The sequence below is a fragment of the Denticeps clupeoides genome, chromosome 7 (assembly GCF_900700375.1).
Source record: "Denticeps clupeoides chromosome 7, fDenClu1.1, whole genome shotgun sequence".
Classification (NCBI taxonomy): Eukaryota; Metazoa; Chordata; class Actinopteri; order Clupeiformes; family Denticipitidae; genus Denticeps; species Denticeps clupeoides.
This window is the reverse complement of record NC_041713.1, coordinates 9,665,411-9,684,095: the sequence shown is the minus strand read 5'-3', so window position 1 is coordinate 9,684,095 and position 18,685 is coordinate 9,665,411. Positions and strand designations below refer to the sequence as shown.

Genomic DNA, 18,685 nt, shown 5'->3' with positions numbered 1-18,685 from the left:
AGATACGTATTTTTATTATATTTGACTTTCATCAGTCCCGTGAGGAGTTTGGGTGATTTTAAACCCCAGCAAAGTGCATTTAATCCCAGAGGCACCACAAGTTGGCCTGACCCTCTTTTAAAAAATATATTTTAACGTCTCTAATAATCAAAGAACTGGAAGGATAACCTACCTGGTGTGGGTTACATTAAACCTAGCTAGTTCAGAGGAACGTGTGCTATTTAATTTTATTAACTGTGCAGTGTATTTTTTAATCTGGTAAATCAGTGTTGACCGATGAGTATTTCAGGCAGCCTGGGTTCACCTTAGACCTTGGGCCTCAGTTGATGTGAAGTATTTTAACAACGAAGTTAATTCATCAGTGTCCTCTCCATAGATTAAGATTATATGAAGCTTTGCTGGATCATGTGTGCATTTAGGCCTACATACTGTATAAACCCGTGAACTGGAGTAGTTTTTAAGGCAGTTCAGAAGCTGCTGTTGGGACCAGATGTACATTTGCTGAATTTTGGCCAAAAAAACAGCACCATTTTAACTGCTTGATGATTTTCTCCCTTTGCTGTATTCACTTACACGTCAGGGGAGGATTTCATTTTCTGCTTTTTTTTTCTGTGTCTGCCTCATTTGCCGAGGGTTTTTTCATATGCTGTTATGTTAAAGCAGTATTTTAGGGTGAACTGAAACTTGATGCACTTGATGCATTTTAACCCCTGCCTTGTACACTGCAGACATTCAAAACAAAGAACAACTTTCATTTTCAAAGAAAGCATTATTGTTATGTCCACCTTGCATAAGTTACTGTCATTAATAAATGCTGATGTGTTAAACAAAGAAAAGAAACATGTTTTTCTGCCTGGGTCTTTACTAACTTTACACTCCACGTTTCACATTACACTTCACTTCTTAATTTTATGTACACAGAACCATGCAATTCATGGCATATATTTATTACTTGATAAAGACCCAGAAATTCAGATTTTTTTCAGTTGTCTGCTTTGTTGATATGCAGATGACGTGACATTAAATTATTGCTACCTGGCTGTATGTCAATCCCTTAGAATTATAATTAACAGTTGATGTAAGTAAATAAACAGCCATGTTTTCAACAGTTATACTTCTTAAAAGCCGATCAGAACATATTGGCTGAAAGGTGTCAACATCATTTAAAAAAAAAAAGATTTGTGTCACATTGGTCAGCCGCGCACACACTCACACACACATTCACACAGAGAAAGATGGGACATGAAGCAGCGCACGGAGAGCCGTGTTCATCAGAAGAGGCTTTATTTGGGTGTGTTTTTTCCCTCAGGCGCAGACAGAGGCTCATCACAGCCACCCACACGCTCCTCTCGCCTCAGCGAGCTCTTCACCCTGCGCTGCTGCCCAGTTTCCAGAGAGCTGACTGTAAACACTGACTTTGTACAAAAACCAAAAGAGCACAACGAGACTCATATGTAACTTGCTTTAAAAAAAAAAAGCAAACTCGGCAACAACCAATTAATAAACGTTAAAAAAATTCAACTGAACAAAACGATAACCAAAATCCACTTGAACCAAATGTAAAAGTAAGCTGTACAACTTGTTCATCGCAGATCAATAGTAGGTTCCATCTCTGAGCTGTACAAGTACACCCGTTCATTCAAATTACAAAACAAATATTCTCCTGGGGTGGCCATCTCGTAGCTCATACATAAAATAGAGTCTTCATGTTATTTGGCTATTTACATCTTCTCTTATTAAATATGTACACGACAGGCGGGCTGTCCTCTTTAGTTGGGCCCGAAGCAGGAAGTGATCCTGAGACGTTCACATCACAGGCAAACAGGAATCCATTTCAGCCGGAAGGTACAGGTCACCACGCATTACAGGTCGGAAGTAAGAAAAACATGAGAAATATAAATAATACAGGTAACCCCTGAAATGGCTGCTACAACAGCCATTGTTATTAAATCCACGAGTAAAATGTGTCGGATCTCCCCATAATACCTGACAACAGAAACTAGTAATTATACAAGAAGAAGTCATTTCCAGACTTGTACACGTTGTAACATATTTAAACATAAAATGAAATGCGTTGTCGGCTTGGAATAATGTTCTAAAGTGGCACTAAATAAGAGAGTCCCTGGTGTTGGGGTCTCCGGCGATGGCCGCTTGCCTGCGATGTGGAAGTGTGTGTGGCGTCAGCAGCACTTGTAGTGACAGGTTTTCTCAGGGACCCACCACTGAGGTCCAGTTCTCCCGGCTGCCTGAGATAAGTGCCCAAAGTTGAGGAAATGGGGGTGTAAGAGGACGGGGGTGGGTGGGGTTGAAGGTCAAAAGAGGTCCGATTGTCTCATGTGGTCGAGCTGATGGTGACAGGTCAAAAAAAATCCAACTGCAAAGTCACTGCACTGTTCGTTAGATTACATGGTCAACAAAGGTTGCTGGACTTTGTTTTATTGGATTTTTAAATTAATAATCTTCTTCAGTCTGGCTGAGTTGGTTGGGTGGCAGTGCGAACTGGACAGGAATGAGGATGAATGAGAGGAACTCCCAGCCGTTCCACTGAGTGTCCACTTCCCTGGAGACTCTCTCTGACGCCTCCGGCTGCTGGTTGGAGTCCAAGTCCCTTTTTTTTTTTAAATGTTCCACGTTCTCCTCGCGTAGTCTGGTGAGTCAGCATCTGCAGAGGAGGCATCACCAACTGCTTAGACATGAAGATGGCGGGAGGGACAGAGTGAGGCGTTATGTGGAGGAGAATCAGCCCATCCCGACTGATCCAGACTGTTTCAGAGAGGCGATGGCTGAGGAGAAGCGGGGCGTGTAGGAAAGGTGCGCGTTGCAGCGAGAGGATCAGTGCGCAGAACCTCTCACATGTCTTTGGCCTCCAGTTTGCAGGACATCTCAAACAGCAGGTTCTGATTGTCGATAACCTGAAGCTGCCGGACGTAGGCCTTGGTCTGGAGGTGAGAGGGGGACGGTTCAGCCTCCACAGCTGCAGAAGGAGAAAAGGCGGTTGATTATTTTGAGGAGTTCATTGGTTGGCCACTGATTCACCATACAGTCAAATATAGGGTCAATCAGCCATCATTTGCTTACTTTAGCATAGCATTGCACTATTGGGGTTATGTGAAATAATCCGGTACAGGCACAGACAGACCTATTTTGCACCCCTGACCACCCCTGACCCCTATAATAAAGTTTCAGTGCCCTGCAAAGTGGCGTCAGACCTCAAACTTGCTTTTATTGGTGACAGGCGTTTGCCTGAAGCTTTGTCCACATACGATGCTATTAAAACCTATCAATACATCTGACAAACAAATGAATAATGTGATTGTTTCATCTGGAGTAAATGTATTATATTATTCAGGTGCTCGTATTGATCAGTGATAAGTGATCAGACTCCACTGCATGAATCCGTTCACCACAGCTGTCAAAATTCAGCCATTTTTTTAGGCTTGGGCACCCTGATGAGGTCTGTGAGCTGTATGCCCTCAGAAAATGAGGAGAGAATTTTCCAGGTTGCAAAGGAAAGACACAATTGTGTTGAATTAATTGTGTTGAATTGCACTTTTTGTTAAAAATTAAGCCAATTTTAGTAGATTTTAGAAGGTTTATTTCAAAAGGACTCATTCTTTTAAATAGTGAAAGTTTCCAATGGAAGTTATTAATGAGTTGCCTTCTAATAAAAGCAACCTTGGAAACTATATAATTGCTCTATTTGACCACAGGGTGGCAGCATCAACATGACTGCATACCACCCAACCAACCAAATGGCTGTTTATAGGTCTGCATTACAGCAGTGGGAGAGCTACCATTTAATAGAGGCATTACATTTAATCCAGAACATTCCAACATCGATCCTCTACTGCTGTGCCAACTGATTTTGAGCCAGACCTTGTTCATCGCCCCTCTAAGCATGTATACAAATTTATCTTACGTGATGTTATCTGACGTCACGGCAGCCTTGGGAAAACAAATCTTCCAAGATCCACACATACATTTCTTTTTGTTTTGCAGCTGATGCTCCGCTGAGCAGATTTTATTGAAATGAACTGAAAGGAGGAGGATGTCGCCCACATCCCCTCCTCCCCTCCCTCCCCACTTCCAGCTGACCTGACTGCAGGGAGCCGGAATCCATTTCTATGGCACGCTGAAGGAGCGCAAGAGGAGGGGGGGGGGGGGTATAAGTGCCCTTGCTCCAATAATCTCCAAACAACGGAGCAGAAACAGCGACACGTTGTCCGCCTCAATCTCCGCGTCTCCAAATCCAGTTATGCATCACACGGCTTGCAGGTTGTCATCGCGGGCTGGTCACAAATCAGCCCCCACTGCAGCAGCAGCAGCAGCAGCAGCACTGCATCGCTCTCAGGAAATAAAAACCGAATCCCCGCTGATTACTGCCAGCCTGCCCCACTGCCAACTACCCCAAACCTTCACGATTAAAGATTTCTAAACCTCTTTAGTCATATTTCCACCTTGTTCTTAGTACAAATGGATTATTGGGCAGCCACTATGAAAGAGCCTTGGCATTCACATTTCATTAGCTATTTCATTTCAAATCAGATGTTGCAGATGTAATTTTTTTTTTTATTCATGACCTTAATAAAACAGTTTTCTTGTAAAATGCAACCATCAACAGTTTGCGGCCTGGGGGAGAAAAAAAGGTGTGGGCCGTTTCTATCTTATTAGATGAAACGCGGTGACAATTGGCGGGGCCAAGATCTGACTCCATCGCGCTGGCTAAGCAGCAATTGCCTTAATGGAAACGAATGACCGTGCTCTACTCAGGTAGACGCGCTGTGAACGCACAATGATGGTTACAGCCAAAGACCCCGCGGTCGTTCCGGGCCGGCCGCGATGTGATGCATCACCCACCGTTCGGAGACTCACCCCTCCCCAGGAGGCTGTGCTCCAGCAAACGCGCCAGGTTTTATTGGTGGACTACTGCGCCTTCTTCAGATGGAGTTTTCTTCACAGTTTGTTACAGTTGCTTCGAAAATCTCAAAAAAATTGCTCAACGCAATCCATCATGTCCTTTTTGGTCATATGTTGCTAGTACATGTGTCATGCGAGGAATTTCATTTACATATTCATTTTATTGGGCCCTAAATAAAAGAAGCACTAATTGCCTTAACTTACTCAATATTAACAGGGTTGGGGAGGTGTGTGTCAGAATTGTGTGGACATTTGAATTACGTTTGACGTTTTCTCTTTCTCTTCTTGCTAGGCAACCGTACTGTTAATGGAATTGTTTGTATTGGTTGATTCGGATTTCTTTGTCGGACTCTTGCACCTGACGCGCCGAAACTAGATACGCGGGTCACGACTGAAAGCAAGCAGCAGTAGCCCCGCCCACTGACTTGTGATGAATTGCTATTGCGCCAGGGCCACCAGAAAGAGCGTGGCATTATTTCATAAGCAGAGTGCGTGCGTGAAGAAGGCTGAAAACCAACCCTCGGCTGATTTCATGGTTCATATTCACACAGCCATTTTTGGAAACGTCTGTAGCTCTGAGGCAAATGGACAAGAAGAAAGCAAGTGAAAAATGACGAGGCCTGAGAAGGAACAAGTTGTGACTTCCAAAGACACCCGAGGCCACACTTTCCACCAAAGAATATTAAAATGGGACACGAGTCTGGCGCCTGTTGCCGTCATGTGGTCTAGTGGTAGGTAGGGTCACAGGTAATCGGTGGAAGGAATCTCAGCTGCACAGTGAGGTCATCACCAGCATCGGCGGCTGGTGGGACAGTTTAGCGAGCGTGTTCGCCTCGTCTGCACCGTGCTGTACATGGCGTGCATGTGGAGGACTGTTTTACTCCAAAGTCTTGTGCGGACATGCCTCTAAGGTGTGTGCATATACTATATGTGTGTGTTTATAGTACTGTATGCGTGTGTGTGTGTGTGTGTGTGTGTGTGTGTCAGAGTGGGAAGCTAAAGGGCCCTCAGGGCTGTGCTGTTCTGAACAGATGGGCTGCGGCAGGGCGGAGAGCCTGTCTTTCAGCACAATTCACTCCGGCAGGTGTGTGTGTGTGTGTGTGTAGGTGAGCGCTACATCATTGCTTATGCTTATTCTGTCTGGCAGGTGAGTACCTGGTTTTGGGTGTGTGTGTGTGTGTGTGTGTGTGTGTGTGTGTGTGTGTGTAAAACGTACCGAGCTGAGTGCTCCTGTACCGTCGAATACTGCGCACCATCTCCGCAACTTTGTGCTGAAATGAAATCAGTTTATCTCTTAACCAAATGTCAAGGTTCCACTTACACAGACACCCTCAACATGTTCATGCACACAAGAGCGATGGGTAACTTACCATCTTTTCAAAATTAACCAGGTCCCCATGGAAGGATTTACAACTCTCATGGAGGAAGGTCAGATCTGAGAGAGAGAGAGAGAGAGAGAGAGAGAGAGAACAGTTATGTAACAATGTGTCCAGCTGACTGTTCCGTCTCTCCAGACGGCGCGGCTACATGCCACTCACGTGCGGCATAAGCCCAGCAGAGCAGAGAGAGAGAAGAGGGAAACGGTCCAATCTGTGATCCGTCTCCCTCCCTCCACCCCGTCTGGCCACACCGAACGTACAGAACGTTCAGACGCTGTTTTAAGTGTTAAGTGAAATTCTATGTACGTCACAAGGCCAAAGGCAGAGATGCGCGTTTTTGTGCCGGATTCCAATACAGGTGCAGCAAATACCAAGAAACTTACAAAGCTTTCTCCAGAAGATGGAATTTGTTAAACCAGTGGAAGGTTGTTGAGGTAAACACACTGCTGAAACACTTTTTTTCTTGTAGGACACAGCACACATTTGACCAAAAATTCTAATATTTCATAATATTGTCTTTAACTCAATGTAGGTGATTAAGGTGAATTACGCAAAATCTGAACAGAATGCTGATATCATACTTCTCAGCTTGACAGTGTACGGGAACATTGAATTGTGGGGAGGAAAAGTGAGTAAGGAGAAATGTACAGACTGTCTGCGTGTAGGTAACGATAAACTGGAACCAAGTCCAGGTCCAAAACCCCAACCCAAGTGCATCACACGTCATTTGGACCATTACAACAGGTATATTGGAGTAAGTATTCGCATGTTATGGATTATGCAGCCAGCTGCCTGATTGTGAACATGTAAAAGTGATCAAGATCACTTAAGAGAATGAAACAATAAGGTTAATGCAGATTTTTAGCTAAACTATGACAGGATTCAGAAAACAGCCAGTTACATGCACACTTGCCATTAACTCCAACAATAAGAGAAAGTAGAGCAGAGAGGGAAAGGAAGCAATGTGAATGGGGGCCCTTTTTATGGGCCATTAAAGTATGGATGAAAGACGTGACACACAGAAGGAGGTAGGGGTGTGACGAAGGAAAAAGTGAAGGAAACACACAGTGGAGAGATGAGCACCACCTGCCCCGCCTGATGGCTGTGGTGCCATGCTGAGCTACAGAATGGAAGGAGGGGAAAGTGGAGGGAGAGCGAGGAGCACTACTATGCTAGTAATCTGGTTTACATTAAAGACTTTATGATATTTAAACCATGTTTTCTTTATTTCAGTGTTGTAAATGTTCATCAATCCAGCATTACTAAACAAATCATCAAAACCAGGGACCAACACCAGGTACTTTTCAATACCCAAATCCTGAAAACGCAATGGTACTTGTTTTTTGGAGCACCATATGTGCTGTAGACAGCACTAGCCCTGAGGCTGCGATCGTCATGAAACTAACAGGGCAGTGGTGGCCTCAGTGGCAGACCTCCCCAGGCGCCATTCATGGCTGCCCACTGCTCACAAGGTGATGGTTTAAATGCAGAGGACACATGTGGACGTGTGCACCGTGTGCTGTGCTTGCTGTGTATCACAATGACAAGAACAGTAAATTTCACTGTCATATACACAGGAGAAACTACCCTGAAACTACCCACCCTGACTTGCTGCTAAGAAAATATAGTTGGGTGGAAATGAATTTTGGTATCGTGACATCCCTATTTAGAATATGTGGAACAGGCTATTTTTGAAAACAAGGACAAACATGTCCTTGGGATAACCCACAACGAGGTGTGAGCATTCGTTTAAAACAGTGACTAAACCTAAACTATAACTACCTCTGCATTACACACTTCCCAGATGAACATACTCGTGGATGAAGGGAAATCACGTGTCAGGTTGGTGTTTATCTTTTGTGTGTTATGTTCCATTGCATCTTCATTTTTTCCTGAATAATCTTGATTTCGTTTGTTCTGGTGTCAGAGTACTGTGTTTGTAAACAGGTTCAGTACTGCTGGCGTGTGCACATCTCCGAGGTCATGGCATGTGTGTGTGTGTGTGTGTGTTCCTGTGGTCCTGAAGACTGCCCGCTCAGCACTGGGAGATGGAGGATCTTGGAAAGGGTGTTCATTAGTGAGGGCGTGGCCATAAAGCACTCCTTTTAATCAAGACACCCGCAGTGTTGCAGAGGCCATCGGCAGCAAAGAAAGGGGTTTATGGGAGCACATCTGGCTGGCAGCTGGAAGGAGGATTAGCTAGGCGAGAGACAGGGCTGTGTTTGTTTATGCTTCTGCGCGTGTTAATTTTTTGGCACATTTTCTATCTGAGGCATAGAGAAGATGAACCATTTGTGTGTGTGTGTGTGTGTGTGTGTGTGTGTGTGTGTTTTGACTCACCTTTCAACAGCAAAGGGGTGAATGGGATGAGAGGGGGCCTTAGGCTGGCAATCAGGTCCCTGTAGGACTTGTGGTTCCTGGAAGGGTCCTATTGAGAACAAGAGAACACACACATACACATAAGCATTTATTCCCACAGGCCAACTGGACCCTGTGGCCCCTGCCCTGCATGTCTGTGGCCCCTAGGGATGACGCACTCACCGCAATACTCTCGAACTGCTGGAACAGCTTCCTGAACTTCCCTGGTAAACCCTGCGAAGGGAAACCACAAAATCAAACATATTCAGCTCTACCACATTAGCACACAATGCATGCGTGTGTGTGTGTTTGTGTGTGTATGTACACGAGATTGATTAAGTGTCTAATGTCATTTTATAAAAGGCGTAGTGTACATTGTGTGTGTGTGGCCATTCCCCTACCTCCCAGGTGAGGCGCAGACGGCTGACCGCTGGGTTGTCCAGTCCTAAAACCACGGCCAGGAAGGACAGCAGATCCTGCTGCTGCTTACAGCTGAAACAACACAGACAATTTATTATTCATTTCATCCTCGGCTAAAAGCAAAACACACTGATTTTATACTTCATTTTAAAGCAAAAAGCATTCCTACACATTCACGCCCATGGGACAACTGCACCCGGGCACTTTACACTCACAGAGCTGCGATCTTGATGAACTTGCGCAGCAGCTGTATGCGTTTGGGCAGCGACTGGCACTGCAAGATCTCTGTCGCCACCCAATGCTGCACCTCACTGCAGCGCTGCAGTACCAGCTCCAGGTTTAGGGGGCGCCAACGCGACTGCTCCCCATGGAACACGTAGCAAATGAACTCCACCTGTCCCCGCAGGAGAGAAAAAAACACATAAATAAATTAAAAACATGAATAAAAGATGATTCAAAGCAAAGGGATATTTAATTCCTTTAATGTCCTCAGAATGGATAATAGACGTTTAGACTCTTGACACTTTAGAGGACTCGGTTTGAGGAAAAAAAACTGATTACCCCACCCATATACCCCATAGGCCCATTTGCTGACCTCGTGCACACAGCTGAAGAGCTCCCAGTCAAAAACCACCAGCTGATTGGCCACCTCCTCAGCACTCATGTCATGGAGCTTGCTGTCACCAGGAGACCAGTGGATCTCCTCAGGCAGGGGCATCTGAGGGTGACAGGCAGGGTTATTAGGTTTCCAGGGGTTTCGTAGTTTCTCCGGGCCTGGTTCTCACACAGTAAACCGCATACCGACCACATAACAGGCCATGTCCACATGAACCCGTCATAAAAGCTATGCATTTAAAAACAGGGTCAGGGTTAAGGGCTGGGAACAAGGCAGTCTCACAGTCTCGTGGAGACACTTTCTCATGGATTTGTAATTATCCAGTGATGTACGGCGTATAATATGGCAGCCTTTTAGTATGCAGCTCGGTGCGAAAGCCTCAGTGTACCGCCGTCAGAGCGGCTGATGGATGAAGCCGCGCTCTTTTATCTGTGGCTACAAAGTACAGTATAAGCTGGCTGTCTACGCTCTTTGATGTTGTGATGTCAAGCTTAAGTTTTACAATGCACACTCAGCTGCACATGACACGTAGCCAGGTGACGCCCAGGCCAATAGACACAAAGCACTATTGCTGTAGAAAATATGATTGCACAACGGAAAATTGTTTTAGCATCTGTATGAGGCAATAGACTTTTGGTTTATTTCTGGAGGTTTGAGGAAGTGTGGAGGTCTTGAATGAAATGAAGTAAATATTTATATTATTTCTATTTCAATCAAACTTAGCCACTAGAGACGCACGTCACCATACGCTTTTTTGGTGGCAGTCCCAAGCCTGGCTAAATGGGGAGGGTTTGTGCCAAGTCGATTGTGCGAACAACCTAACTGATCCCCTAACAAGAGCAGACGAAGGCAGACAACGATTTATAGTTATATCAAATCAAAGAATACTATTCCAAACTCCTATAAGCCCTGAGATCTTTTGCATAATTCTTGTAAATGAGTAAATATATCACCACTGTGTGTACAACTGTATTTAATCTAAATACATAATATGAGCTCATTTTCACTGTGGCAGGATCAAGACTTGTTAATTGAATTTCTGTCCAAATTGCCATTCAGCCTTCCTATGAAAGCATTTGTCCACTGCAACAGTCATACTCTATACATTGGTGAAGTTTAGTTTGTGGTTATTTTTAGTTTTTATGATATATAAAAAAAAAAAAAAAGAGTTCTCAGGGGGCTGGTTACTATAATCGGGCTCTTGGAACTACTAATGGCTGCAAGGGAGGAAGTACAAAGTTCTCACCAGGTTCTCCAGCTCTGAGGGCTCACAGGCGAACAGGTGAGTGTTGACTCCCAGCGTGGTGAAGACGGCCTCATCGCTGGGACGGAACACCGCCTTCTCTGAATACACAAAAAGCAGAGAGATGGAGACAGATGTCAGTGGGGCACTCTCTCAGCCCTGATCTCAAAAAACACTGAAGGCAATGTGACTCTCATCCTGCCTTCTCCACTAATTCCCACTTGTTTACGGTCAGTGTGTCTCTATTGTATGTTTTTTTTTTGTAACGCTCTCTCCCTTTACCCAACATACCAGCTTCACTCCCCCAAAAACTGGGCACAAAAATTTCACAATTTGTATTACACAAATAGATGCTACAATACACAGCAAGAATTCTTAACACAACAGAATATCTTGAAAAGAAATGAAATATCTTCTGCAATTAAATTAAAATCCAAATCAGGCATGAAAAACAGGAACAATTTAGAATTCTAGATAATGAGTACTAAATATTATTGATTATTTGTCTATATTGTTCTAATTGTTTATTAATTATACAAGAGGCTTTGGGACACTGTAAAATACTGAAATGTAACGTTCTGTTTTGAATTTTAGAATCAATCAGAATAAGAAAACTTTATTAATCCTTGAGTAAATTGCTTAATGGTATGGGTTATGACAGTGTGACAGGGTTATCACAAATGTTTTCTAAAACACAAACCCATTTCATTATTTTATTATAAGCTGATGATAAATGCCTGCAGGAGAATTCTGTGTCTGCTAAGTAAATAAAGCTGGTACATCACGGCCATTAAAATTACCCACACAAGAGATCACATTCATTCTCCAGTTTCGTTCTGCTCCTACCTGCTGTCCCAGGCCATCCCTTAATGCCTAAGAACTGAAACAAACAGTGTAAACTGACACCTAACCAGAAGATAAGTTAATAACGGCTCATCTTACCCCCCGAGGAGGTGACGGCAACCAGAATCAGGTTGCCAGGTTGGGTGGGCTGATCCTCACTGTACTGCAGTTTCTCCTTCACCAAGGCCAGAATCTCTCCAACCCGACAGGAGAGACGACTGCGGATGGTGACGTATGAGTGGTCTGGTGTGTAGACCCTGCAGAAAACTGGGGAGAAACAGCAGCACCAGGGTCATGAACCTGATATCCAGCTGATTCAGTAGTTACCATCTCAATTCCATATACATAAAATAACCAATCAAAAATGATATAAATTAATTTCATTCACATATAATACATGACTACTGTCTTCATTTAAGAAAACATTGGGGTTTTCATGAAAATTACAGCTTAATAAGTGTAATAATAAGTCACTAGCTATTTTTATTAACATGACCAGGGTGGTAGTAGCCTAGTGGGTAACACACCTCGCCTAATGAACCAGAAGACCCGGGTTCGAATCCCACTTACTACCATTGTGTCCCTGAGCAAGACACTTAACCCTAAATTGCTCCAGGGAGACTGTCCCTGTAACTACTGATTGTAAGTCGCTCTGGATAAGAGCGTCTGATAAATGTTGTAAATGTAAAAAATGTAATGACCAATAAATGTGCTTAAAAATAATTAACTAGATACAATCTATTCATATTCATGGATGAAAAATTATCAGGAAAAGTTGCAGGGTCAGCGTGTTCTTGCAAATGGTCAATTGATTTAGTTTCACACAACCATATGGCATAACTCATTGTCCAATCAATAACTTAAGACTAAAGGTCTGGGAACCTCTATTGTGGGTTCCCAGCATTCCCCATCGTGTTCTCATCCACCAGCTCCTTCCTGTTCAACTCACTCTCATCTGAGCCACGAAAGGCCTCCCGGGGCTGCAGGCAGGCATCAATGCGTCGGAAGTGGCGGAAGAGGGGGCGCACCTGCTTCTTCCGACTCTCCTTGTCCTCCTCAGTGCTGCCAGTGAGAAAGAGGAGGATGTGTCACACGGAGCTCTGAATGTTGCGGTATGAAATATGAAGGGCTCTGGCTATGGAAAAAACATCCACTGTGAATTCTGTGAATAAGTGACCTTGGGTACAATTCACTAAGAAACCAAATGATGTTCTGCTAAGATTTTTAAGTCAGTGCTTATCAGAGGTGGAAAGTAACAAATTACATTTATTCAAGTTACTGTAATTGAGTGGGGTTTTTTGGAGTAATTTGTCATTTTGTAGTAAAGGGTAATTTACTTCTACTCAAGTACATTATTGCCCAAACTGCAGCCTGAAAGCATGTGGTAGTAAGTAGAACAGCCTATACAAGGCATCCGGAGAGTATTCGCAGTGCATCGTTTTTTCCAGCATTTTGCTATGTTGCAGCTTATTCCTTCCCCAATGGATTAAAATGCACACTACACACAACACCCAATAATGACAATGTGAAAAAGGTTTACGGGAGGTTTTGTCAAATTTATTGAAAAAAAAAAAACTGAGAGAGCACATGTACATTACAGCCTCAAGTCTTTTCGAATATGATGCCACAAGCTTGGCACACCTATCCTTGGCCAGATTCATCCACTATTTCTTGCAGCCCCTCTCAAGCTCCATAATTTATATAGACAGGTGTGTGTGTGTGTGTGTGTGTGTGTGTGTTTCCCTATCAAGTCCAATCAAACTGTTTTTTTCACCACAGCTAGACTCCAATTAAGCTGCAGAAACATCTCAAGGAAGATCAGGGGAACCAGGAGGCACCTGAGCTCAATTTTGAGCTTCATGGCAAAGGCTGTGAATACTTACAGTGTACATGTGTTTTCTCTGTTTTTTATTTTGCAAATAAATTTGCCAGAACCTCAAGTAAACCTTTTTCACGTTGTCATTACGGGGTGTTGTGTGTAGACGTCTGAGGGAAAAAAAATGATTGAATCCATTTTGGAATAATGCTGCAACATAAAAAAAATGTTGAAAAAGTGATGCGCTGTGAATACTTTCTGGATGCACTGTATATGCTTTTTCCCTGTGTATGCCATACATTACATTGCTCAAACTGAACAAGAGCTTTACCGAATAATGCTGTAGTATTCTATGGGGAAGGGCACTTTATTTCATTTCTTATATCAGAAAACTTTATTAATCCCGAAGGAAATTGCTTCTGATTCTGATTCTTTTATATCAGCATTCAGCGTGCTCATTTCTCAGTAAAGACAAATGATATATTTATGTTTAACAATTTGTAAATAAGGAATTCCTGAACGTTATCACAGCGTTGGATACTTTTGCCTTTTTTTCTCATTTTTATTGTAATGTTTGAGTTTTACCATACAATTACTAATTTTTTACTTTTGTGGTCATCTGTGCTTAAAAATGTTTTATGGGGTGGCCTGAACGTAGTTTGTACATTATACCACCTAAAATTGCTGCAGTGCTGGATTGCTGGAATTGCTGGAAGTCCTGCACTGGATTTATGACTAGTCCTTTTTTACTAGTACATTTTTTACCTCTACTCAAGTGTATTTTTAGGTGGGTACTTTTACTTGAGTAGAATTTAAGTAAAGGAAATAATTCCCATAACAACACTGGGCGCAGATTTACCCAGGGTGGAGCCCCAGTCCACTACAGGGCACACAAACCCACACACCCTTTCACTTACACTAACACCTATGGACAATTTACAATTACCAACCCACATACTGTTCATGCCTTTTGACGAACTGGAGAACTCTGGGGGAAATACACATGGCGAATATTTTTTTGTGATGATTACAGTTTTAATATATCCATGGAAGGTTTAAATGCATTAAAGGTTTACAGTCTGCTGCGTTGCTGTTTTGCTGATGGACTCTTGTAAACTCACTGCGGACTTGATGGGACTTGAGGTCTGTTTATGAGACTTGAGCATAACAGCCCACACACAAGCCGGAAGACGGATCTGATTAAAGGTGTTTGCAGCAAACAGACTTCCCTTTTTACTGGTGTTTTAATGGCACCACTCACGGGCTATGCAAGATCTCCGTCCAGCGTTGCAGCTTTAAGACGTCCTCCACCAGCTCCGGGAACCGACTCAGCTCCTGCACTGCACACAGATACAGGTCCTAAAGAAAATAAAAGATAAGAAGGGAATTTAGCAAACAAACACTGGTTTAATGCCTCACGTCCATTCTTATGTATTGAAGTGTGAAGATTGCGGACGTGAAAATCTGTGCTAGTGTCGGTAATTGCGCCCACCACCAGAGGGGACAGAACAGAGCGTGGATGTGAAAAATATGGCAGAATGACTCAGAAGCCAGAGCCGAGAGATTTCCCAGGCAGAGCTCATCTCGGACAGTGACCCATCACCATGGCAACTCCTGATCATCTGCCACCAAATGCCCACAGTCCAAATGAATGAACCCCACAGTGCACGTATGTGTGTCTATGTGTGTTTACTGGGTGATACCTTGGGGAAGCTGTTGGAACGCTCGCCTTCCTCCTGCAGGAGCTCACGGTAGGTGTCCAGGTAGCGGAAGGCCACGGTGAGCACGGCCTGCTTCCTCTCCGCGCCGTCCCACCCCGACCAGCCCTCCCTGACTTCCCCTCGGCTCCAAACCTGCAGCCACTGTCAAGGAGCAACAGGCCAAGAGAAATAGTGCAACACACGACACACCCTAAAAAAACATGGCCTACTACCAACAGAGATCTCCAGAGTACAAAGAAATCTCAGCCCCACTAACACACATTGCCCTGTATTCCCATAACACTCAGATTATGTTATAAGCACACAATTACCTGAAACAAAGCACATTTTAACACACTGCTACAGCGCCGAGAATCTGCCTCTTAACAGAATAGTAATAAAGTCATTTTTTTACTGATTAATCTTTTAAAAAGTTATATGTTTTACATATTACTTAGTACTGGAAGTAATTCGTAACATAAATCATTATATTTCTATACTACATTTGTTGCCCACCCTCCCCTACAAGAATGATACAACTAGCGTCTTTTAAAATTCAATCCAGTGTAACAGTTGACCTTGAAGGGAAGGATCCAAAAATCAAACTACATAACTATGAATATAAGTTAATACATGTCGGCGGCAGCATCTTTTGTTTTCATCCTTAAGTTTAAATTCTCATTGTTCTAAAATGTACTGAGTGAATAATTAAAAGCAAAAGTTGCTGAATTGCATTCAACTCAATTATGGGTTTTGTGAACTGCTTACACTCCCTAGAATACACTTCTAGCGTGAACCTGGACAAAACATGCAAAAGGACACAAAAGTATAGGTGTCCCTGAACACAAATAGGCACTCTGGAGGCTCGCTGGTGCGTCTGCACAAACAAATCACAAAACACGTGGACCCGCTGCTCATATGGCACACACTAAAATACACTTCACAGCCGGGCATCACCTGACTGCATGTGGGAGAAACGAAAAAATGATAAACTGCACCAAGCAACCAGACAGAACTACCAAAATTACAGACCACGCCTAGCGGCCACAGCGCTGGAACTCGCCCATCAGACATCCACACACACACACACACACACACACACACTTTTCATAAAAAAAAAACAGATGTACTCCCAAGATACGCTAAACATAACACCATTTCTCATGTTATCCTTTAGAATTCCTAAGAATACCAATCAACTAAACAAACACTAACGGCTGAAATGTAAAGCCCTCTCTTCCTCGGGCTGTTGCCAGCGCTGGGACGGAGCTCTCGGGGGCCTGGAGAAGGTCCACGGGCTGTGAGAATAGCTGAGAATTTGGGATTTTATCACTGACCTACTCTGTGATTTAAAAAGGGAAAAAAAAAAAAAGATGGTGGGAAGTGGTCGTGTGTGTGTGTTTGTGGGTGTGTGAGGCTGAGGACTCCTCTCCTCCGCTGACAGGAAAGTGTGTTACGGGCCGCCTGTCTGTTCTCATTCCCAGCAGGAAGCAGACGTGTTTTCACAACAAAAGATCTGATTAGGCGGATTAGACGAAGAGGTAGACGAGGGGAGAGGTGTGGAAGGGTGCAGACAGAGGGAGATAGATGGAGGGAGAGGGAGGGAGGAGAGGGCCCGGAGTCGCAGGAGGGGGATTAAGAGGGTCATTGATCAGAACCGACACCCCCCACTTCCAACGCCCGCGCTCACGCAGCCCAGACACGCTGCATTAGGGGCAGCCGGGCATGCTCCCGGCCTCCCCGGCATACCCCGGCGCTGGCCGCCTCCACCGCAGCGTCCCAGAGACGCCCATTGTAGTCTGGGCTCGTCCTTTCACACAAGGAATGTAGGTCACACAAAAACCCCCCCAGCAGCCCGGCGCTTGAAGACAAGACACACCGTGTCTACAAGGGGGGAGCCGCGGTGCGACTTGAGGGCCGTGAGAAATCTGGAGGTTGAGAAGGTTATCTAACGCTGCGAAGAGAGTTTTAATAGAGCCCTCAGTTCAGCATCTTTTCTCAACAAGTATACATCACACAACCGATTATATTGAGAGGTTTAATCCCCTTTTTAATAACTTTTCGAGGTAAATATATTAAATATATGCCAAAATGACCAACCAAATCCCAATTAAAAGTCTTAATTAGAGACTACGGGGGATAGTTTGGAAGCTTAATCTAAGGTGTAGCACATTTGATGGTAGAGAGAGGACAGAAACCCCAAAAACTGAGGAAGACAGAGGATGAAGGATTTGGCTCTCAGCCTTGTCAGATCTCAAGAACAGGTATTTTGGAAGTCACATCTCTTTGAAGTAGGCTAATCCGTTGCAGAAGTCCCAGTCATTTTTTTTCAGTAGTTGTGTGAGTTTTTGACCATTTTGAGTTGAAACAACCACACGTCTGGCAACGTACTGATATAATGAGCGTAGCTTATTTACGCTGTCCAGAACGAGGCAGCAGGGTGCGTCAGAGCTGACCATCATTGTTATGAGCTCACCATAATTTCAGTTAAATCAATAAAGTTTATCCACTTCATGAAAGAGAGCTCCTTTCTTGTTTTAATTAGTTTATGAGTGAGCCCACATGGCTTAAATTCATTTCAGGCTTGAAGCTCTGAAGATGAGTGAAGATGTGTCCAACCAGAGCTGAAGATCTTTTTTTCTTTTTGGTGGGCCAGAAACTGACATTAATTATCTTGCCATCATGCAAGAGGATAATCAGAAGTGCCCAATGGTACCTCCAGTGGGAAGCACACATAATAAGGAGGTATGGGCTTTATTCATCTATTGTGGAGTTGATGTGTTCTTTGAATGTGCGTTGATAACGACTGCAGATAATGAATAGTCCTGATTATGAAAGTGGTTTTTTTTTTACTCTCACGAGCTCTGGTCATACTTTTTCAACACTTTGAAAACCATAGCAGCAAAAAAAGAAAAACTTTTCAGAGACTTTGAGTCCTTTGTTGATGTTCAAACTGCATCATCGCCAGCCCTGACCCCCCAACCTTGACTCAGGTGGTGCAGGTTTCACACCCACGCAGTCGAAAAACAGAAACTGGGTCAGGCGCTATGGTGGGAGCGATGCGCCTTTCTTTTCCCCGACTGTGATTCCACGGTTGCTAGGAGCTTCATGCCCATAGATGTGAACTGAAAGGATACTGCTGAAGCAGGACCTGCTGGAACCTGTCCGAAGCCAGGAAGATGGGATGTGTCAACATGAAATCATCCAGGAGAATTTCTACAAGAAAGGGAAAGAGTGAGCAAGAAAGAAAATGTTAATGATGTAGAGTGGAATGCTTCGGTTGCAGATGTACCCGTTTAACCAGTCAACATGTCACACCTTCACACCTCTTTTATTTTGTAAGTGTGTGTGCGTGTGTGCTTAAGACCGATAGAGTTAAAAGGGAGTGTCTTC

At 43.8% G+C, this 18,685-nt stretch overlaps 1 protein-coding gene across 1 annotated transcript; it reads right to left on the bottom strand.

Moving 5' to 3' along the window:
- Window positions 1-1,267: 1,267 nt before the first annotated feature.
- LOC114793800 (Rap guanine nucleotide exchange factor (GEF)-like 1) lies at window positions 1,268-18,603 on the bottom strand. Its single transcript, XM_028985931.1, is given in 16 exon segments — window positions 1,268-2,974; window positions 6,134-6,188; window positions 6,288-6,352; window positions 8,637-8,724; window positions 8,838-8,888; window positions 9,056-9,146; window positions 9,290-9,468; window positions 9,670-9,792; window positions 10,937-11,034; window positions 11,876-12,043; window positions 12,726-12,838; window positions 14,854-14,951; window positions 15,296-15,420; window positions 15,423-15,445; window positions 18,430-18,508; window positions 18,594-18,603. Coding segments are annotated over 16 exon segments (1,491 nt in total). The 3' UTR covers window positions 1,268-2,849.
- Between the last annotated feature and the right edge of the window lie 82 nt (window positions 18,604-18,685).